Here is a 24,590-nt window from a genome sequence, read left to right on the forward strand (position 1 = left end):
AATAAAAAAATATTGCGCCCCAATGTTTATCTTTTCACTCTGGATTTTTTTTTACTCTGTAAAAAAAGGTGGGTGCGATCGCACCCATCGTACACCCCCTTCGGGCGGCCATGACAACGAAACACACAAAGTACTGGAGTTCTTCAGACATGGGGTGGTATTTGGCTGGGTTGGATTAAACTAAACTAAACTAAACTAGTTTAATTAAATTTAATTAGTTGGATTAAACTAACCTATTAAGCTAAACTATCTTCACTCTCAGTGTGAAGAAGGATCTCGACCCGAAACGTCACCTATTCCTTTTCTCCAGAGATGCTGCCTGATCCGCTGAGTTACTCCAGCATTTTGTGTCTATCTTCAATATTATTATTTGTTGGAGATACGTTTGTGACTGCATTGTTGCGAAATATTCTCTTTCCCTTCTGTCTATCTATTTCGGAATGCCTGTGCATCATAATCGATCTCATGGTTTCTTTCTGTAATGTTCTGTGACATAAAATTCATGTTCTATAACTGTCCTAATAACTATTAACCCGCACGTTATACACCGCGGTGGGCTGTACTGGCTTGTTGTCGTATTGTTTTGAATGAATTTTACTTTTGTAGCCAAATCGTAAACTTCGAAGAAAACTTTAACATTTCCGATTGAAACCGATCTATCAGTGAAAGGAAGTGCCAGTTAAACATAATTATAAGTCTTCTGAGCAGCAAAAGGCATCAAAATGTCTTTAAAAGTTCAAATCCACCCTTCAGCCACAAATGTCTCTGGTGGGAAGAAGAGTTTTGACATCAGTATGTACAAAAACATGCGGTAAGTCAATGCCAGGTACATAGTAGAAAGAAGCTGTTAGTTTAGGCAGATAGACACAAAATGCTGGAGTAACTCAGCAGGACAGGCAGCATCTCTGGAGAGAAGGAATGGGTGACGTTTCTGGGTCGAGACCCTTGAGATTGAGAGTCAGGGGGGTGGGTGGCTTGAGAAAAGGAAGGACTGGGTGAGAAAACAACAGAGCAAAAGCAGACGATGATCAAGGAAATGGTTCATTAGCTGAGGGGAAGGTGACAACGAGTCGTACTGTACATTCAGTAACATGAATCAGGAGGACAGTGAAAGTAGTCTGAGAACTAGGGTGGGGAGAGAGAGGGAAAGCAAGGGTTACTTGAAGTTAGAGAAGTCAATATTCATACTGTTGAAGAAGGAACTGCAGATGCTGGAAAATCGAAGGTACACAAAAATGCTGGAGAAACTCAGCGGGTGCAGCAGCATCTATGGAGCAAAGGAAATAGGCAACGTTTCGGGCCGAAACCCTTCTTCAGACTGATGGGGGGTGGGGGGGGGGGTAGAAGAAAGGAAAAAGGAGGAGGAGGAGCCCGAGGGCTGAGGGATGGGAGGGCGACAGCCCGAGGGATGAGGAAGGGGAGGAGACAGCAAGGGCTAACAATATTGGGAGAATTCAATGTTCATGCCCCCAGGCTGCAGACTCCCCAAGCGGAATATGAGGTGCTGTTCCTCCAATTTCTGTCCAGGTGTGACAGAAGTTCACCTGCATCTCCTCCAACCTCATCTATTGCATCCGCTGCTCTAGATGTCAGCTGATCTACATCGGTGAGACCAAGCGGAGGCTTGGCGATCGTTTCGCCGAACACCTCCGCTCGGTCCGCAATAACCAACCTGACCTCCCGGTGGCTCAGCACTTCAACTCCCCCTCCCATTCCATATCCGACCTCTCTGTCCTGGGTCTCCTATTTCCTATGCTGGGTTGCCTATTTCCTTCGCTCCATAGATGCTGCTGCACCCGCTGAGTTTCTCCAGCATTTTTGTGTGCCTTCAATATTCATACTGCTGGGTTGTAAGCCTGTTAGTTTAGTTCAGTTTAGAGATTCAGCGTAGAAACAGGCCCTTGGACCCACTGAGTTTGCGCCGTCCAGCGATCAAGCGTACACTAGTTTTAGGCTCTTGCATTACTGGAAACATCCTTTCTACATCCACGCTATCTAGGCCTTTCATTTTGCTGTAGATTTCAATGAGACCCCCCTCACTCCCCACCTCATCCTTCTAAACTTTAACAAATACAGCCCCAGGAGCCTTCAAACACTCATCATACATTAACCCAATCATCCAGGGGATCATTGTCATAAATCTCCTCTGGACCCTCTCCAAAGCTAGCATATCCTTCCTCAGATATGGGGCCCAAAACTGCCCACAATACTCCAAATGTGACTTTGGACTTTAGACGTCAGAGATACAGCGTGGAAACAGGCCCTACGGCCCACCGAGTCCGCACCGACCAGCGATCGCCCATACACTAGAGTTATCCTGTACACTAGGGGCAATTTACAGGAGCTAATTAATCTATAAACCTTGTTTAGTTTAGTTTAGTTTAGAATGACAGCACGGAAACAAGCCCTTCGGCCCACCGAGCCCGCGCCGACCAGCGATCACTAGCACTATCCTACACGCTAGGGACAATTTACAATCTTTACGGAAGCCAATTCAACTACCTAACCTCTACTCCTTTATTTATTTATTTATTTATTTATTTATTAAAATAATATTACACTACAATAAAACAAGCCAGAACCCACCACCATAATACAATACAAACATGTAATAAACTACTATACAATTATGATACAATCCTTATTGAGGATACATTCAACACCCTGCGGAGCCCAGCGGTCCCGGAACTCCCTCAGGGTGCCCGTAGACAGGGCGTATTCTCTTTCTAATCCCACCCGGGCACGGACGTAACCCCGGAAAAGGGGCAGGCAGCTGGCTCGGGTAGAGCCCTCCACCGTCTGGCGCCGTGACTCGCGGATGGCCAGCTTGGCCAGGCCCAGGAGCAACCCAACCAGGACATCTTCAGCCCTACCCTCTCCCCTACGCACAGGGTGTCCAAAGATGAGGATGGTGGGTGAAAAATGCAGCCAGAAGGCAAGGAGCAGCCCCTTTAGATATTCAAACAGTGGCTGCAGCCTCACGCACTCTGTGTACACGTGGTACACAGACTCTTCCAGCCTGCAAGAGTGGCAGGCGGCTGGCGAGTCTGTGAACCGCAACCTCTACTCCTTTGGAGTGTGGGAAGAAACCAGAACACCCGGAAAAAAACCCACGAGGTCACAGGGAGAACGTGCAAACTCCGTACAGACAGCACCCATAGTCAGGATTGAACCCGGTTCTTTGGCGCTGTAAGGCAGCAACTCTACTGCTGCACCACCGTGCCGTATAACCAGCAAGTCTTTGAAGTCTGGGAGGAAACGGGAGCACCCCGAGCAAACCCACGAGGTCACAGTGAGAACGTGCAAACTCCGTACAGACAGCAGTCAGGATGGAAACCAGAATCTCTGATGCGGTAAGGCAGCAACTCTACCGCTGCGCCACTGCGTCACCCTCTGTTACGTTTTGTCTGATTTTGTTCCCATCTAGGAAAGACTTTTTGTTCCATGGCTACGTTAAAAGGCTTTTGAAGAAATCGCTTTTCAAATGGTTCATCTTCACCACGATTACTGCAAATTCACTATTGCTGGCCCTCGGGACCAATTACAAAATGGAGTACAAGTTTTTTAATTTCTTTAATGTAAGTTGACAGTGATATTTTGCAAATATGTTTACATGGCTGAATATGCTATGGTATTAATGGATTCTCTCAAAGCGATCTAATTTAGTTTATTATTGTCACGTGCACCGAGGGACTATGAAAAGCTTTTTGTTGCGTGATATAACAGCATTTAAAAGACAAGTACGTGTTGGATAGGACATTTTTAGATGGATGTTGTGGGCCAAACGTGGGCAGGCGGTGTAGATGAGGAATCTTGATCAGTTTAGAAATAGAGATGTATGTTAAATTGTATAGAGTATTGGTGAGCCTTGAATTGAAGTACAGTGCATTATTTTGGTCCACTGTTTTCTGGTGCTAGTATGGATGTTGTGGGCCGAAGGGACTGGTATCCAGGGCTAGTATGGGCATTGTGGGCCGAATGGATTCTTGGACAAAGTTCCGTCAGTCATGGCTGATGGACTCACAGTTCAGTCACTCACGGCTGGTCGACTCACAGTTCACTCACTCATGGCTGGTGGACACAGTTCAGTCACTCACGGCTGGTGGACTCACAGGTCAGTCACTCACGGCTGGTGGACACAATTCATTCACTCACGGCTGGTGGACTCACAGTTGACTCACTCACGGCTGGTTGACTCACGGCTGGTGGACTCACTGTTCACTCAATCACGGCTGGCGGACTCGCAGTTCACTCATGGCTGGTTGTCTCGCAGTTCACTCATTCACGGCTGGTGGGCTCGCAGTTCACTCACTCACGGCTGATGGGCTCACACATACCCACCCTCCATCACGCACGCACGCACACACACACACACACACACACCCTCCATCTCGCTCTCACACACACACACACACACACACACACACACACGCACACACACACACACACACACACACACACACACACACACACACACACACACACACACACACACACCCTTCACCTCACACACACACACTATCTCTCACACACACACTATATCTCACACACATACACACACACACACACACACACACACACTATCTCTCACACACACACACACACTATATATATATATATATATCCTATATTACTAAAATATCCTATATTACTAAAAGTAAGATCTTGACCACTTTTGACTCACTGTGATGTGATTTCCGAGAGAATGCCGCCATTTATGGCTGTCATTTTTGGCCACCTCGCTCAGAGCCCCCCTGCGCCGGACTGGACCAGAAGATTTTTCCCATCGATGAAAAATCTGAGAGATATTAATGTTTAAAACATTTTCATAATTTTCAATTCAATTCAATTCAATTCAACTTTAATGTCATTGCACAAATACTGAGTATGGGTACAACGAAATGCAGTTTTGCGTCAGTCCGTAGTAGTGCAATATAGAAATAAAAAAATAAAAAAAGAGGATACAGAATAATAAAAAATACAGAATAATTAAACAATGGGGACAGAGGGACCGGAGGAATCTATCGGCGGGACTCCGAGTTCAGCAATGCGACGGTATGATTGTAGAAGCTGTTCCTCATCCTACTGGTACGAGACCTGAGGCTCCTGTACCGCCTCCCTGATGGGAGGAGGGCAAACAGTCCATGGTTGGGGTGGGAGGGGTCTTTAATGATCTTCCCAGCCCGTTTCAGACACCGTTTTCGGTGGAGGGCATCCATGGCAGGGAGCGGGGCACCGATGATGTGCTGCGCGGTTTTCACCACCCGTTGTAGTGCCTTCCTGTCCGCAACAGTGCAGCTGCTGTACCATACCGTGAAGCAGGCGGTCAGGATGCTCTCGATGGTACACCAGTAGAAGTTGGTCAGGATCTGGGGGACAGGTGGGCTTTCTTGAGCCTCCTCAGGAAGTAAAGGCGCTGCTGTGCCTTTTTGATCAGCTTGGAGGTGTTGAGGGACCAGGACAAATCCTCCGAGATGTGTACCCCGAGGAATTTGTAGCTGGAGACGCGCTCCACCTCAGTCCCGTTTATGTGGATGGGGGTATGTCTGCCCCCTCTGACCTTCCTGAAGTCGACAATAAGTTCCTTCGTCTTCTTGGAGTTGAGGACGAGGTTATTATTGGCACACCAGGTTGTCAGGTGCTGGACCTCCTCTCTGTAGGCTGACTCATCGTTGTCACTGATCAGTCCTACCACCGTGGTGTCGTCAGCAAACTTAATGATGGCGTTGGATCCGTACTTAGGGATGCAGTCGTGGGTGAAGAGGGACCCTCTCTGCTGCCTCTCTGGTGGGAGGGGGGAGGGACTATAAAACCCGGAAGTGGTGTGCCTCACTCAGTCTCTGCAAGATGGAGGAAGCGAGAGGGTCACGTCTCTCTGAGCTCTGAATAACACTGAACACATGTCTACTCAACTGTGAGTGCCCTTAATGTGGTTTGAAAATGAAAATGTGGTTGGTTTGAAGTGAAAAGGCACTGCAAATGGTTGTTCGGGGGGTTTTGGGTTGAAGCAAAAGGCACCGCGAATGGTTGTTTGTCTAAACTTGACAACTTTCTGTTTGTACTATATTGATTTTAGATAAAACGCTACCACTTACGGCTGTGATTTTTGGCCATCTTACTCAGTCCCCCTCCGTGCATCAGGTGCAGAGGATTCTTCCCATCAATGAAAAATAAAAGTGTTATTAGTGTTTAAAAAATGTTGAGAATCCATGAAGGCCACATCTTTTCCGGTGGGAGGGGGAGGGATTATAAAACCCGGATGTGTGGGTGTGGCTCAGTCTTTGCATGATGGGGGAGGGAGATATCACAGCTCTGTCTGAGCTGTGAATCAACTGAACACACTGAATGTCTACTGAACTGTGAGTGTGATGTTTTGTGTGGTTTTATGGTGGTTTCACCCTGCTTGAAATGGTATGGAGCTGCATTTGAATGTGGTGGCTTTGCACCCTGCATAAAATGGTATGAAACTACATTTGAATGTGGTGTTGTTGCACCCTGCATGAAATGGTATGAAACTGCATTTGAATTTGGTGGCCTTGCGTCCTCCTTGAAATGGTATGAAACTGCACTTGAATTTGGTGGCATTGCACCCTGCTTGAAGTGGTATGAAACTGCACTTGAATTTGGTGGCCTTGCACCCTGCTTAAAGTGGTTGGAAACTGCACTTGAATTTGGTGGCCTTGCACCCTGCTTAAAGTGGTTGGAAACTGCACTTGAATTTGGTGGTCTTGCACCCTGCTTGAAGTGGTAGGAAACTGAACCTGAATTTGGCGGCCTTGCATCCTGCTTGAAATGGTAGGAAAATGGATTTGAATTTGGTGACCTTGCACTGCTTGAAATGGAATTTCAAGGAATAGCCATGAGTCAACTGCCAGCCCACCAGCTGTGAGTGAGCTGCCAGCACATCAGGAGCACATCAGGCTTGAAGGACTGAGCTGCCACCCCAAGAATCCATTTGGCCCACAATGTCGATACTAGCCCTCTGGAGACCAGTAGTCCTTGCAGCCAACAACACCCATACCAGTGCTCCAGAAAGCCCCCCCCCCCCCCCCCCCCACTGGCCACCAATATTGGAATTGGTGGAGAGGTGGAATATTGCGTCGGGGGACCAACCCTCCCGTGTGAACATGGGACCCAACGGGTCCCACTTAGTCTAGTATATATATATATATATCTCACACACACATACACACACACACTCACTATATCTCACACACTCACACTATCTCTCTCTCTCTCACACACACACACTATCTCTCACACACACACACACTATCTCTCTCTCACACACACTATATATATATATATATATATCTCACACACACATTATCTCTCACACACACACACACTATCTCTCTCACACACACGCAGTATCTTTCACATACACAGTATTTCTCACGCGTACACATACACAAACACATACACACTATCTCTCACACACACACACACACACACTATCTCTCACACACAATCTCTCTCACAAACACTATCTCTCACACACACACACACACACACACACACAAACACTATCTCTCACACACTCACACACACACATCTCTCTCTCACACACACAGTATCTCTCTCTCACACACACAGTATCTCTCTCACATACACGGTATCTCTCACACATACACCATCACACACAGGACTAATGACAGTAAAACTCTCTTGCATCTACTCACGTCCGACTTCTGAACTGAGCGCGACTTCCGCACTCAACCACGGCTTTTTACATTCACATTCACTCACTAAAGGCTGGTGGACTCTCAGTTCTGGACTCAACTCTCACTCACGGCTTCCAGGGCATTATTCTCCTCGCTCCCGGAAGGAGCGTTACCTTCATGGTAACTGACAAGCAAGAAGACCTAACGATTTTTTAAACCTTCATAACTCTTCTAACATTTCACCGATCGGAACACAACTTGGGGCGCTCGGTGCAGAGGAGAACAAGTGAGTAAGATGGCGAAAAAATCATCGCGATATAGGGTAGCGTTTTTACGCAAATCTATTTACAACGCAGTGGTCAAGATGAGAGTTTTAGTAATAGTATAGATAACCAAAACAAAAATGGAATCCATTGCCTTTGACATGTTGCGATATGTTGGCCAGTATGGAAAATTTGGGCCGATGGGCCTGTTTCCAAGCTTTATGACTATGACTCTTTGGTGTTTTGAAGAATGATGCAGTCATAGAGTCAAAGATTGTTGAAACAGGCCCTTCAGCCCAACTTGCCCACCCCGGCCAGCATGTCCCATCACTTTTCCACTCACTCCAACCTCACCCCCTCTCAACGTACAGCCCTCCGCTCACTCTGCAGCAACTCTGCAGCATCCCTGACATTATAATCAAACCCGCCGACAAGGGAGGTGCCGTGGTAGTCGGGCTCGCTGACCTCTACCGGGCTGAGGCCAGGCGACAACTCTCAGACACCTCCTCCTACTTATCCTTGGACCAAGATCCCACAGACCGTTATCTCACACATCATTACTGATTTCATCATTTCTGGTTGTCTGCCTTCCACAGCCTCCAACTCTATCGTTTCCCAGACCCGCACAGCCTGTTTTTACCTTCTCCCCAAAATCCACAAACACAACTGCCCTGGCCGACCCATTGTTTTTGTCTGCTCCTGCCTCCTGGTCCGATCTCTCCCGACCTATGTCCAAGATACCTCACATGCCCTTCGTCCCCCTTAACGACTTCCACTTTCCGAACCCCCACTCCCTCATCTTCACAATGAACGTTCAGTCACTCTACACCCCCATCCTCCACCAGGAAGGTCTTAAAGGGGCTGGACAGGCTAGATGCAGGAAGATTGTTCCCGATGTTGGGGAAGTCCAGAACAAGGGGTCATAGTACAAGGATAAGGGGGAAATCTTTTAGGACCGAGATGAGAAAAACATTTTTCACACAGAAAGTGGTGGATCTCTGGAATTCGCTGCCACAGAAGGTAGTTGAGGCCAGTTCATTGGCTATATTTAAGAGGGAGTTAGATGTGGCCCTTGTGGCTAAAGGGATCAGGGGGTATGGAGAGAAGGCAGGGATGGGATACTGAGTTGGATGATCAGCCATGATAATATTGAATGGCGGTGCAGGCTCGAAGGGCCGAATGGCCTACTCCTGCACCTATTTTCTATGTTTCTATGTTTCTATCTTCCCCCCTCCTCTCCCCTCCCTTCCTCTCCCCTCCCCCGGTCTCTCTCCCTCCATTTCTTCCTTGACCGCAGAATCATCCAATTTCCCTCTACTAACCCCTACTCCACCTAGCGGAGCTGGTTCTCACCCTCAACAACTTCTCCTTTGACTCTTCCCACTTCCTCCAAATCCAAGGCGTAGCTATGGGCACCCGCATGGGCCCCAGCTGTGCCTACCTCTTTGTAGGGCACGTTGAACAATCCCTGTTCCAGGCATACACTGGCCCTATCCCCGAACTCTACCTCCGTTACATTGATGACTGCATCGGTGCTACCTCCTGCACCCATGCAGAACTCATGGACTTCATCAACTTCACCCCCAATTTTCATCCTGCACCAAATTTACTTGGACCATCTCCGACACCACCCTCCCCTTTCTTCATCTCACAGTCTCCATCACAAGAAATAGACTATTGACTGACGTCTATTACAAACCCACTGACTCCCGCAACTATCTTGACCACATTTCTTCCCACCCTGCTTCATGTAAAGACTCTATCCCCTACTCCCAATTCCTCCGTCTACGCCGCATCTGCGCCCAAGATGAGATGTTCCATACTAGAACATCCGCAATGTCCTCATTCTTTAGGGAAGGGGGGGGGGGGGGGTTCCACTCTCCCATGAGGTCCTCACTCGTGTCTCCTCGGTATCCCGCTGCTCCGCCCTTGTTGCCCCTCCCCCTATTCGCCACAGAGACAGTGCCCCCTAGTCCTTACCTTCCACCCCATCAGCCGTCGCATGCAACACATAATCCTCAGAAATTCCCGCCACCTCCAACGGGATCCCACCACTAGACAAATGTTCCCATCTCCACCCCTTTCCGCCTTCCACAGAGACCATTCCCTCCGCAACTCCCTGGTTAACTCATCCCTTCCCACCCAAACCACCCCTAAGCCAGGTACCTTCCCCTGCAACTGCAGAAGATGCAACACCTGTCCCTGTACCTCCTCCCTCGACTCTGTCCAGGGACCCCCGACAGTCCTTTCAGGTTAAGCAGAGGTTCACTTGCACCTCCTCCACCCTCATCTACTGTATCCGTTGTTCATGATGTGGACTCTTGTACATCGGCGAGACCAAACGCAGACTGGGCGATCGTTTTGCGGAACACCTTAGCTCAGCCCGCGTGAGCCTACCTGATCTCCCGGTTGCTGGACACTTTAATTCTCCTTCCCATTCCTACACAGACCTTTCTGTCCTCGGTCTCCTCCATTGCCAGAGTGAGGCTAAACGCAAATTGGAGGAACAGCATCTCATATTTCGCTTGGGCAGCTTACAGCCCAGTGGTATGAATATTGATTTCTCTCACTTCATGTAGCCCCGGCATTCCTTCCCTCTCTCTATCCCTCCCCCACCCAGGTCACACTAGCTTCTCATTGTCACGCTACAAGCAGCTTACAACAACCCAACAACAATGACCTGTTTCATTTATCATCGTTACTTTTTTGCATATAATAATAATATATTTAAAACATTTTTTTTTTATTGTCATTGCACGTCAGTGCAACGAGATTTAGTATGCAGCTCCAACCGATGAAAAAGAAAAGTAAAATAAATAAATAAGCTGTGTGTCGTGACCATCCGAGGGAGACAGTCCAGGGGGGGTGGGGGGCACTCAGCAGGGCCGGTTCAGAGCCGCTATAGCTCTGGGAATAAAGCTGTTTCTGAGTCTGGAGGTTCAGGCGTAGAAGGCCTTGTAACGTCTGCCGGAGGGAAGTAGTTCGAACAGTCTGTTACAGGGGTGTGATGAGTCTTTATGGATGCTGACGGCCTTCTTAAGGCACCGTGTGTGGTAGATGCCCTCCAAGGCTGGTAGCTCTGTCCCAATGATCCTCTGCGCTCTGTGGACGACGCGCTGAAGAGCTCTCCTCTCCGCCTCCGTGCAGCTGAGATACCACACAGAGATGCCATACGTTAGTATGCTCTCTGTGGTGCAGCGGTAGAACGTTGTCAGCAGCTGTTGGGGCAGACCAGTCTTTTTGAAAATCTTTCATTCATTGTTCTTTATCTCTCCACATCACCCTCTATATCTCTCGTTTCCCTTATCCCTAAGCAGTCTGATGAAAGGTCTCGACCCGAAACATCACTCATTCCTTCTCTCCAGAGATGCTGCCTCTCCCACTGAGTTACTGCAGTTTATTGTGTCTATCTCCCATCTACACTAGTTCCACCTGCCTGCGTTTGGCCCGTAGCCCTCTAAATTTTTCCTTTCCAGTATCTGTCTAAATGTCTCTTAAGCGTTGCAATAATACCTGCCTCAACTACCTCCTCCGGCAGATAGAAACATAGAAACAGATGCAGGAGTAGGCCATTCGGCCCTTCGAGCCAGCACCGCCATTCAATATGATCATGGTTGATCATCCAAAATCAGTACCCCGTTCCTGTTTTCTCCCCATATCCATTGATTCTGTTAGCCATAAGAACTATATCTAACTCTCTCTTGAATACATCCAGTGAATTTGCCTCCATTGCCTTCTGTGGCAGAGAATTCCACAGATTCACAACTCTCTGGGTGAAAAAGTATTTCCTCATCTTAGTCCTAAAATACCCCTTATTCTTAAACTGTGACCCCTGGTTCTGGACTCCGCTAACATGGGGAACATTTTTCCTGCATCTAGCCTGTCCAATCCTTTAAAAATTGTATATGTTTCTATAAGATCCCCTCACATCCTTTTAAATTCCAGTGAATATAAACCAAATCGATCCATTCTTTAAGGATAGGGTCTTATTGAAACATACAGGATCCTAAGGGCACATGACAAGGTTTATTGTGAGACGTTTCCAATCAAGGGAGAGTCTTGAATGAGGGGAGCAAAGAGGTCCTTCTGCAGTTGTACAAGGCCCTAGTGAGACCACACCTGGAGTATCGTGTGCAGTTTTGGTCTCCAAGTTTGAGGAAGGACATTCTTGCTATTGAGGGAGTACAGCGTTGGTTCACAAAGTTAATTCCCGGGATGGCAAGACTGTCATATGCTGAGAGAATGGAGCGGCTGGACTGGTATACTCTGGAATTTAGAAGGATGAGAGGGTATCTTATTGAAACATATACAATTATTAAGGGTTTGGACACGCTAGAGGCAGGAAACATGTTCCCGATGTTGGGGGAGTCCACAACCAGGGGCCACAGTTTAAGAATAAGGGGTAAGCGGTATAGAACGGAGATGAGGAAATACTTTTTCACATAAAGGGTTGTGAGTCTGTGGAATTCTCTGCCTCAGAGGGCGGTGGAGGCCGGTTTACTGGAAACTTTCAAGAGAGAGCTAGATAGGGCTCTTGAAGATAGCGGGGTCAGGGGATATGGGGAGAAGGCAGGAACGGGGTACTGATTGTGGATGATCAGCCATGATCACATTGAATGGCGGTGCTGGCTTGAAGGGCCGTATGGCCTACTCCTGCATCTATTGTCTATTGGGACAGAGGTGCACGATAAGGGGGCAGTCATTAAGTACTGAGGTCCATGGAAATTCCTGGGCGTGCACATCTCTGAAGATCTTTCCTGGTCCGAGAACACTAATGCAATCATCAAAAAAGCACATCAGCGCCTCTACTTTCTGAGAAGATTACGGAGAGTCGGATTGTCAAGGAAGACTCTCTCTAACTTCTACAGGTGCACAGTCGAGAGCATGCTGACCGGTTGCATCGTGGCTTGGTTCGGCAATTTGAGCGCCCTGGAGAGGAAAAGACTACAAAAAGTAGTAAACACTGCCCAGTCCATCATCGGCTCTGACCTTCCTTCCATTGAGGGGATTTATCGCAGTCGCTGCCTCAAAAAGGCTGGCAGTATCATCAAAGACCCACACCATCCTGGCCACACACTCATCTCCCTGCTACCTTCAGGTAGAAGGTACAGGAGCCTGAAGACTGCAACAACCAGGTTCAGGAATAGCTACTTCCCCTCAGCCATCAGGCTATTAAACCTGGCTTGGACAAAACTCTGATTATTACCAACCACTTTCTGTTATTTGCACTATCAGTTTATTTATTCATGTGTGTATATATTTATATCATGGTATATGGACACATTTATCTGTTTTGTAGTAAATGCCTACTATTTTCTGTGTGCTTAAGCAAAGCAAGAATTTCATTGTCCTATACAGGGACACATGACAATAAACTCACTTGAACTTGAACTTGAATTCCCTCTCACAGAGTGGGTTGTGGGGGTCCATCACTGGAGTTATTTAAAGAGGAAGTAGATAAATTAATGAAAGACTGTGGAATTGAGGGTTGTGTAGAATTGGCACTCATTAGGGCTGAGGGAGATGAGTGAAGTATATAGTGAATGGTGGGGCAGGTTTGAGGGGCCAGGTGGACTACTCTTGGTTCCATTTTCTTTAATGTACTTGTGTAGAAGGAATGAAATACAATGTTCCAGTGTTGACTTACTTAGACTTGACCAGAAATTGTTCATATTTATTTCCATTATCTTTCATTATCCTCCGCAAAGACTATTACAACTATTCATAAGTTCATGTGATAGAAGCAGAATTAGGCCATTCGGCCCATCTAGTCTACGCCATTCAATAATGGCTGATCTATCTTTCCCTCTCAACCCCTTCTCCCCATAACCCCTGACCTGTACTATCCAAGAGAGAGTTAGATTTAGCTCTTAGGGCTAAAGGAATCAAGGAATATGAGGGAAAAGCAGGAACGGGGTACTGATTTTAGATGATCAGCCATGATCATATTGAATGGCGGTGCTGGCTCGAAGGGCCAAATGGCCTACTCCTGCACCTATTTTTCTATGTTTCTATGTTTCTATGTTTAATCAATGATAATCAATGATAATGCACTTTAAAAATAGGAAAAAAATACATATTAAACTATGAAAGAGGATAGATTATTCCCACAATTGAAAATATTTGTCTTGTGGAGCACAAGTATTGGATGGATGTGTTAGTTTTTTGATAGAACTTTGTCATAGGGTCATACAGCGTGGAAACATAGAAACATAGACATAGAAAATAGGTGCAGGAGTAGGCCATTCGGCCCTTCGAGCCTGCACCGCCATTCAATATGATCATGGCTGATCATCCAACTCAGTATCCTGTACCTGCCTTCTCTCCATAACCCCTGATCCCTTTAGCCACAAGGGCCACATCTAACTCCCTCTTAAATATAGCCAATGAACTGGCCTCAACTACCTTCTGTGGCAGAGAATTCCAGAGATTCACCACTCTTTGTGTGAAAAATGTTTTCCTCATCTCGGTCCTAAAAGATTTAGGCCTTGCGACCCAACTTGCCCATGCCGACCAACATGCCCCAACTACACTAGTCCCATTCCCCTTGTTTGGCCCACATCCCTCCAAACCTATCCTATACGCGTGACACTACAAATGTCTCTAACATGTTGCCTGCCTCAACTGCCTCCTCCGGCAGCTCGTTCCATATACCCACCACCCTTAATGTACAAATGTTACCCCTCAGGTTCCTATTAATTCTTTCCCCCCTCAACTTAAACCTATGTCCTCTGGTTCTCGATTCCCCACACTCTGGGTAAAGCACTTTACCCAATCTATTCCTCTCATGATCTTGTACACCTCCATATGATCGCTCCTCATCCTCCCTGTCCCAGCCTGCTCAACCTCTCCCCGTAGCTCAGGTCCTCTTGACCTCGCAACATCGGGGGCGCCGTCCTGTATGGTATGGCTGCCCAGCCTGCAGCTGTCCGTTTTTTCACTCTTTTTTAAATTTTTAGTGTGTTTTAGTGTTTTGTTTTTGGAGCTCTAGTCTTTTTTATGTGGGGGGGGGGGGTGGGTGGGAAGGGGGAAAATACTTTTCAGGGTCCCTACCTGGTCGGAGAGGCAGCTTTTCTCCGGGCAGCATCTTCGACCCGGCCTCGCGGCCTACCAGCGGGCCTGGAGCGGCGTTTCCTGACGGGACCGGCCAGAACCTCGGCATCGGCGGCGGCGCAGCGCTGGAGCGCTACGGCGGAGCGGGGCGGGCGATGCCTTGCCCGGGTCGCCGCGCTGGAACTCGGAATGCTGAGACCGCCGTTGAAACATCGCGGAGCTGCGGGTCTGTGGAGCGGCCAGCGCTGAACTTTACATTGGGAGCCTGGGATCTCTCGCCGAGATCGCCAGTGGTGAAGCTCCATCCAGCGCGGCCTGCCGGCTTCGGAAGCCATGGTCTCCGGTAAGGGAAGCGGCCGTTCCAGGTGTCCCATGCCGCTGTGAGGATTCTCCCAACGACGGAGCACCATCATCCGGCCAGAATGGCCTGGAACATCGGGCCTCCGTAGCGGCGACTACGGAGGCCTCAATAGGCCCGACTATGGGTGGACATGGCGATGGGGACCGGACATTGTGCCTTACCTCATAATGGGAACCATTGTGGGGGGGGGTGTTTTTTTATGTTTAAATTTCTTTATTATTGTTATGTCTGTATTCTTTCTTTTATGTGCTGCATTGGCAACAAGCATTTCACTACACCTATGGTGTATGTGACTAATAAATAACCTTTGATCCTTTGATCATCCTTGGAACTCTCCCTTTGCAACTTGACTGGATTTATCTTTTCAATCTCAATTAATTTGTGTTCTCTTATCTAGGTGGCGGAACAGTTGTTCTTGGCAATTTATACCGTGGAGTTCATCGCGAAGATTTATGTTGACCCAATTAAATACTGGAGATCTGGATTCAATGTATTTGACTTCATCGTGCTGTTGTTATCTTACATCCAGCGCTTCTTTCTCATAAGAAATTCACGCATTATGTCCTGGTTTCATATAGTGCGGCCACTTAGGATTCTCAGGGCCATCTCACTTATCCGTGGCTTGCAGGTAAATCATATGAGCTTAGTTTCATTTAGAGATACAGCGGGGAAACAGGCCCTTCGACCCACGGAGTCCGCACCGACCAACGACCCCCCCCCCCCCCCCCGTGCATTAACACTATCCTGCGTACACATTGGGGACAATTTACAATGTACACTTATACCAGCCAATTAACCTACAAACCTGTACGTCTTCGGAGTGTGGGAGGAAACCAAAGATCTCGGAGAAAACCCACACAGTCACGGGGAGAACGTACAGACAGCACCCGTAGTCAGGATCGAACCCGGGTCTCAGGCTCTTCAAGCGCTGTAAGGCAGCAACTCTACTGCTGAGCCACCGTGCCGCCCCCATCTTGATCATTATTGGAGCATTATTGATCGATTGGTCAATATGGCACGGGCGACAAAGTGCTGGAGCAACTCAGCAGGTCAAGCAGCATCTCTGGGCAACACACATGGGTGATGTTTCAGCTCAGGACCCTTCTTCTGATTCAGTGCAGTCCAGTTCAGTTTAGTTTATTGTCATGTGTACCGAGGTTCAGTGAAAGGCTTTTGTTGCTATACTTAAGAGGGAGTTAGTTTAGCTATATTTAAGAGGGAGTTAGATGTGGCCCTTGTGGCTAGAGGGATCAGGGGGTATGGAGAGAAGACAGGTACAGGATACTGAGTTGGATGATCAGCCATGATCATATTGAATGGCGGTGCAGGCTCGAAGGGCCGAATAGCCTACTCCTGCACCTATTTTCTATGTTTCTATGTTTCTATGTTGCGTGCTAACCAGCGGAAAGACTGATTACAATCGAGCCATTTACAGCGTATGGATAGATGATAAGGGAATAACGTTTAGTGCAAAGTAAAGCCAGTAAAGACTGATCACAGGTAGTCTGAGGGTCTCCAATGAGGTAGATAGTAGTTCACGACTACTTTCTATTTGTGGTAGGATGGTTCAGTTGCCTGATAACAGCTGGGAAGAGCTGTTGGTCAGTCTCTTGACCCGAAATGTCACCTCCACGTTCCCCAGAGATGCTGTATGTTCTGCTGAGTTACTCCAGCACTTTGTGTCTTTTAGTGCATTAACCAGCATCTGCAATTCTTTGTCTCTACATGGAAACAGGCCCTTCGGCCCACCGGCTCCACACTGACCCTCAAATACCCATTGTCACTAGTTATGTATTGTTCCACCTTTGCATCCACTCCCCACATATAAAGTCATAGAGTTATAGTGTCTAATGCACAGAAACAGGCCCTTCGGCCCAACTTGTCCATGCCGACCAAGATGCCCCATCTATGCTGGTCCCACCTACTCGTATTTGGCCCATACCCCTCTAAATATTTCTATCCATGTACCAGACCAAATGAAAGCCTAATAAAATCCTCCATTACTGCTTCCTCTACTGGTCTATAATTTCTTAAACAGTGGACCAAAATTATACACTATTCCACATCAGCGCCCACCAATATCCTGTACAATGTAGCAACACCTCTATTTCTACACTCCATCACCACCTCCCACCGTAACTAGTCATAGTCAAAGAGCCATACAGCATGGAAACTGGCCCTTCGGCCCAACTTGCTGATGCCAACCAAGGTGCCTCTTCTGCATTGGCCTCATCTGACTGCGTTTAGCCCATATCTCTCTAAACCTTTCCTCTCATACGGTCATAAGATCATAAGTGATAGGAGGAGAATTAGGCCATTCGGCCCATCAAGTCTGCTCCACCATTCAATTGTGGCTGATCTATCTCTCCATTCTAACCCCATGCTGCTGCCTTCTCCCCATAAACCCTGACGCCTCTCCATGTATCAGTCCAAATTTCTTTTAACTGAGGTAATGTACCTGCCTCAACCACCTCCTCTGGCACCTCGTTCCATATACCGACTCGTGAAAAAGATGCTCCTCAGGTTCCTACTAAATCTTTCCCATCTCACCTCAAACCTATGTCCTCTGGTTCTTGATTCCCCAACTCCGGGGGATCTAAAGGTCTCTGTGCATTCACCCTATCTAATCCCCTCATGATTTTATACACCTCTCTAAGATTACCCCCTCATCGTCCTGAGCTCCACTGAATAAAGTACGTCCCAGGGGCAATTTCCGGAGGGCCAATTAACCTACAAACCCGCATGTCTTTGGGATGTGAGAAGAAACCAGAGCACGTGGAGGAAACCCGCGCGGTCACAAGGGGAATGTGCAAACTCCACACAGACAGCAACCGAGCTCAGGATCGAACCTGGACCTCTGGAGCTGTGAGGCAGCAGCTCTACCAGCTGAGCCACTGCATTGGTCTTGTAAGGAAAATGCTATTGTTTCAGCAGAGATAGAAGTTGAAGTCAGTCCTAAGCAGTGAATAAAATATAACCATATAACCATATAACAATTACAGCACGGAAACAGGCCATCTCGGCCCTACAAGTCCGTGCCGAACAACTTTTTTCCCTTAGTCCCACCTGCCTGCACTCATACCATAACCCTCCATTCCCTTCTCATCCATATGCCTATCCAATTTATTTTTAAATGATACCAACGAACCTGCCGCCACCACTTCCACTAGAAGCTCATTCCACACCGCTACCACTCTCTGAGTAAAGAAGTTCCCCCTCATGTTATCCCTAAACTTCTGTCCCTTCATTCTGAAGTCATGTCCTCTTGTTTGAATCTTCCCTATTCTCAAAGGGAAAAGCTTGATCACATCAACTCTGTCTATCCCTCTCATCATTTTAAAGACCTCAATCAAGTCCCCCCTTAACCTTCTGCGCTCCAGAGAATAAAGACCTAACTTATTCAACCTATCTCTGTAACTTAGTTGTTGAAACCCAGGCAACATTCTAGTAAATCTCCCCTGTACTCTCTCTATTTTGTTGACATCCTTCCTATAATTGGGCGACCAAAATTGTACACCATACTCCAGAATTGGTCTCACCAATGCCTTGTACAATTTTAACATTACATCCCAATTTCTATACTCAATGCTCTGATTTATAAAGGCTAGCATACCAAAAGCTTTCTTTACCACCCTATCTATATGAGATTCCACCTTCAAGGAACTGTGCACAGTTATTCCCAGATCCCTCTGTTCAACTGTATTCTTCAATTCCCTACCATTTATCATGTACGTCCTATTTTGATTTGTCCTGCCAAGGTGTAACACCTCACATGGCACTCAGTCGTTGAAATTACGCACGGTCTTTGTAATTTGCTGGAATTAATCATTGATTTCATCTTCCCGTCCTCTAGGTCTTGTTTGGTGCCTTGGTGAGAACGCTTAAAAATGTCGTCTTCGTCCTGTTCCTCCTCTTCTTGTTGATGACAGTTTTTGCGCTGATTGGATACAACTTCTATGGGGATGCAAAACATGGTGACTTTGAAAACTGGGGTAGCCTTAAATCAGCGTACTTCACACTCTTCAGCTTAGTGACGGTAATGGAATAGTACAGCTTTAACGCATTGAAAAAGTAGAGTCAAATTAACAATGTTTAAATTATAGATGCACCCTGCACGGAAACTGGCCCTTCGGCCCGACTCGCCCATGCCATCCAAGTTGCCCAATCTAAGCCAGTCCCATTTTCCTGCATCTAACCCACACCCCCCAAGCATATCCTATCTGTGAACCTGTCCAAGGCAGACAAAAATGCTGGAGAAACTCAGCGGGTGAGGCAGCATCTATGGAGGGAAGGATTAGATGACGTTTCGGGTCGAGCCTTCTTAGAAACATAGAAAATAGGTGCAGGAGTAGGCCATTCGGCTCTTCGAGCCTGCACCGTCAATCAATATGACCATGGCTGATCATCCAACTCAGTATCCTGTACCTGCCTTCTCTCCATACCCCCTGATCCGTTTAGCCACAAGGCCCACATCTAACTTCCTCTTAAATATAGCCAATGAACTGGCCTCAACTACCTTCTGTGGCAGAGAATTCCAGAGATTCACCACTCTCTGTGTGAAATTTTTTTTCTCATCTCAGTCCTAAAAGATTTCCCCTTTATCCTTAAATCTTCAGACTGATGTGGGGGGGGCAGGAAGAAGAAAGGAAGTGGCGGAGACAGCAGGCTGTGGGAGAGCTGGGAAAGGGTTGTGAAGGAGGGAGAAAGCAAGGACTACCTGTCCAAGTGTCTTTTAAATGCTGTTATCATACCAGCCTCTTCTGAAAGTTCCTTCCATATACCCACCAACCTCTGAGCGAAACAGCTGCCCCTCAGTCACCTATTTAATTTTGCCCCTCTCACCTTGAACCTCTGTCCACTGGTAAATGATTCCCCCACCCTGGGTAAAAGACTCTGTGCATTTACACTATCTATTCCCCACTTGATTTTATACACCTCTATAAGATCTGCCTCGGCCTCCTGCGCTCCAAGGAATAAAGTCCTAGCCTGCCCCACCACTCCCTGTACCTCAGGACCTCGAGACCTGGCAACATCCCCATAAATCTTCACTGCACTCTTTCCGGCTTAATAACATTCTTTCTACAGTGGGAGAGCAAGACTGGACACAATACGCCAAATGCAGCCTCCAAGTACATAAATCTAAATAATAGATTAAAAAAACCCATTGTCTTAGATTTAGGTAACATCTATTATTTTCCATTGAAGTTACAGACTCGGTTTGGTTGGTATGAGATTTGTTTCTGCACCTGATCATTGTGAGCTGTCGGCTAAAGGAAGAATTGGGCTGACACATCCCTAACACACTAAGGGAGAGATGTATTCCCTAATGCAGAGAATGCAAAGTGCTGGAGTAAGTTAGTGGGCCATGCAGCATCTCTGGCGGACATGGATAGGCAACATTTTGGGCCAGGACCCTTCTTCAGACTGTTAGGTGACGTTTCAGGTTGGAACACTTCCCCAGACTCAGATGGGTGACGTCTCGGGTTGGGACCCTTCTTCAGACTGCTCCTCGTCTTCTCCAGAGGTGCTGCCTGACCTGCCGGGTTACTCCAGCACTTTGCATTCTACGCAAGATTCCAGCATCTGCAGTTCCTTTTGTCTACATTCCCTGATGCAGAGTTGTCTGAGAAATAGTTAAACGTTGGAATACCTTCTAGAAGGACGTAATAGATTCCATTTGTAGGTTCCTTTTATCTCTCCATCATTTAGAAAAAAAACAACCCCTTTATACTCTTCATGGAACCTTGTTGGGTGTTAATTAGACACAAATTTTGTCTACATTAAAAACAGTGATTATATTTGAAAAAGCATTTAATTGCCTGCAAGATTGCCTGCAGTTTATGAAAGGTATTATGTGAATGCATGTTTTTCCTTTCTTGCTTCCTATTGTGTATCCATAAGCTTTGTATTTTAAAATGTGGAATCTAGTGGAGATGACACTCTAACAGGTGCCAGCTACCAAATTTGAAATCTGTGGACTTCAGAGATACAGTGAGGAAATAGACCCTTTGGCCCACCGAGTCAGTGCTGACCAGCGATCACCACGTACAGTAGCACTATCCTGCACACTAGGGGCAATTTACTGAATCCGATTAACCTACAAACTTGCACTGAATGTGGGAGGAAACTGGAGCCCCTGGAGAAAACCCACGCGGTCACTTGAAGAACGTACAAACAGCGTACAGACGGTGCCCGTAGTCAGGTTCGAACCCAGGTCTCTGGTGCTGTGAGGCAGCAATTTTACCGCTGCACCACCGTGCCACCTCTCAGCTGTGATCCAAGTATCACAACCAGAATGTCTTTAGCTGTGATTGGAAGGGTGCAAAATTCCATAGTAACTCAGTGAGTCAGGCAGCATGTCTGGAGAACGTGGACAGGTGACGTTTCGGGTTGAGACAACTCTTCAGACTTCTTCAGGAACAGTGCTTATTTGTTAGGCATTACATTGCTCCTTAGAAGTACTTGCTCATACAGAATTACGGGGCACAAACTGATTTTGGGACAACTGTTCCAAATGAGGCAGCATGGCGGAGCAGCGGTAGAGTTGCTGCCTTACAGCGCTAGAGACCCGGGTTCGATCCTGGCCACGGGTGCTGCCCGTCCGAAGTTTGTACGTTCTCCCCGTGACCGGGTGGGTTTTCTCCGGGATCTTCGGTTTCCGCCCAGACGTACAGGTTTGTATCTTTGGCAAAGTTTGTAAATTACAAATTGTCCCTGGTGCGTAGGAGAGTGCGAGGGTTACGGGGCTCGGTCGAGGTGGAGTCAGCGGGCTAAAAGTCCTCTTTCCCTGCTGTATTTCTAAACTAAACTAAACTAAACTGCCTAGCACCACGGAGGGAAATCTCTGGAGGTCAGCAAAAGGGGCAGGAACCACTTGCTGGGATTTTGCCTCTTCCTGGTTCTGCTTTGCAACATGAAATAAGCATACAAGGCTGAGGGAATATGTCTTCTCAGTTTCAAGAGGTAATAGTGATCAAAGCAGGTTATATTTTCACAGGAAATTTGATTGTAACACCAATAACCTCAGTACAGTTGAACCGGTGAGTTTCCTGGCCTTTTTGGCTCAGATCCAACCACCCACAAAGCATCAATGGAAGCTGAAATATTCTGTTTGCAAGTCATGAGCGAACATATTTATTAAATAATACGACTGAGAGCCTTGGAGACGAAATTGGTACACATAACCTTTTTTTTTTGTCGTTTTAACAACTTTGGCCAATAATGGTATTATTAAAATTGTTAAGTCTTCACCTGTTAATAAACACCAAGGGTAATAATTATTTTAACCTGCAGTCTTTGTGTGACAAATTCTTCAGATCATTTTTTTTGCTAGGCTTAAGAGATAAAGTGTGGAGACAGGCCCTTCGGCCCACCAAGTCTGCGGCGACCAGCGATCCCCGCACACTAGGGACAATTTACATTGATACCAAGCCAATTAACCTACAAACCTGGATTTATTTGGAGTGTGGGAGGAAACTGGAGCTCTTGGAGAAAGCCCACACAGGTCACGGGGAGAACGTACAAACTCTGTACAGACAAGCACCTGTGGTCAGGGTCAAACCAGGGTCTCTGGCGCTGTAAGGCAGCAACTCTACCGCTGTGCCACTGTGCCACTCGACTTACTAATAAACACCGGGGGGTAATAATCGCTAGAGATACAGCGTGAAAACAGGCCCATCAGCCCACCGAGTCTGCGCTGACAAGCCATCATTACACCAGCGTTATCCTACGCCCCAGGGACAATTTATAATTAACGGAAGTCAATTAGCCAATCAGCCATGATCATATTGAATGGCGGTGCTGGCTCGAAGGGCCGATTGGCCTACTCCTGCACCTATTGTTTATTGTCTATTGTCTTTGGAATGTGGGAGGAAACCAGATGCGGTCACAGGGAAAATGTACAAACTCCATGCAGACAACACCCCAGGTCAGGATCGAACCCACGGCCTACTTCTACCGCGGGCGCGGCGGGGACTTACCATCCGGAGCGGGATCCCTCACCGGGGATCCCTGGTGAGGAGCTCCGACCGCCGGCCCTGCGGTCTGCGGTGCTTCTGGCTGCGGCGCGGCGGGGACTTTAGATCTTCGACCGCCGGCCTGCGGCCGACACCATCTTGAAGCCGCGGTCTCCGGTGGGGAGGCACCGATTCAGGACTTACCTGGACTTACCTTGTCTGCACAACTGGACGCCCGGAGCAGTGACTTCGGAGGGTTGAGGTCCCTACCACGGGGGAAAATGGAGGAGGACTGACCAAATTTTGTGCCTTCCACCACAGTGATGAATGCTGTGGTAGGTGTTTGTGTTACATTTTTATTGTGTATTGTGTGTTCTTTTTTTTAATTGTACCGCTGCTGGCAAATTCATTTCACTGCACTTTATGTGCACGTGATGAATAAAACTGACTTGGCGACTTGACTTGAACCCGGGTCTCTGGCGCTGTAAGGCAGCAACTCTACCGCTGCGCCACTGGGCCCAGCCACGTTGATTTAATAACCGCTTAAATTTAATTAGCAGTCCTTTTGCAAATAGGTTTAGGTTTATTATTGTCACATGTACCAAGGTAGAGTGGAAAGCTTTGTTTTTCCTGCTATCCAGTCAAATCAGAAAACACGATACATAAATTCAATCAAGTCAAACTCACGTAGGAATAGGCAGAGCAGAGGGAGAATGCAGAGTGTAGAACGGAGTTCTCAGTACTGTGGTGCAATAGTGCATCTAGTGCAACAGTTCCAGAGACAAGGTCCAACGTCTTCAAAGAGTTCGAGGTGAATTACCCTCGTGCCGCCACTGTGGGTGCTGCAGCTTCCTCCCACACATCCCAAAGACGTGCGGGTTTGTACATTTATTGGCCTCTGTAAATTGTAGGGTGTGAATGAGAAAGTGGGATAGCGTACAACTGGTGGGAACGGGTGATGGATGGTTGGTGTGGACTCAGTTGGCCGAAGGGCCTGTTTCCATGCTGTATCTCTCACTCAAAACAAAAGCACCTGAGGTCAGGATTGAACCCGGGTCTCTGTCACGATGAGGCGGCGGCTCTATAAACGAAGCTACTTTACTGCCTCTGATTTGAGTTATTGAGTTAATAAGGGTTGATCTACATGGACTAATGAGGGGGGATGGGGAAGATAAGTAGTTATTGCTGAAATTCCCACAGCAATTCTCCTGAACACTTCAATTGGAATTTTTCGACTTTTTTTTATGATGGGCACTCATGATATGTTCCCAAGTGACAAAGTGTGTGTTAACAT

At 47.3% G+C, this 24,590-nt stretch overlaps 1 protein-coding gene across 1 annotated transcript in view; it reads left to right on the top strand.

Annotated features, from left to right (window-relative positions):
* Positions 1–722: 722 nt before the first annotated feature.
* catsper3 (cation channel sperm associated 3) overlaps positions 723–24,590 on the top strand; it is a 32,586-nt gene continuing 8,718 nt past the window's right edge. Inside the window, exons 1-4 of the mRNA XM_033030068.1 lie at positions 723–811; positions 3,428–3,578; positions 15,739–15,969; positions 19,195–19,377. Coding sequence (XP_032885959.1) covers positions 723–811; positions 3,428–3,578; positions 15,739–15,969; positions 19,195–19,377 — 654 coding nt within the window. The remainder of the gene's footprint in view (positions 812–3,427; positions 3,579–15,738; positions 15,970–19,194; positions 19,378–24,590) is intronic.

The sequence above is a fragment of the Amblyraja radiata genome, chromosome 11 (assembly GCF_010909765.2).
Source record: "Amblyraja radiata isolate CabotCenter1 chromosome 11, sAmbRad1.1.pri, whole genome shotgun sequence".
NCBI classification, from domain to species: domain Eukaryota; kingdom Metazoa; phylum Chordata; class Chondrichthyes; order Rajiformes; family Rajidae; genus Amblyraja; species Amblyraja radiata.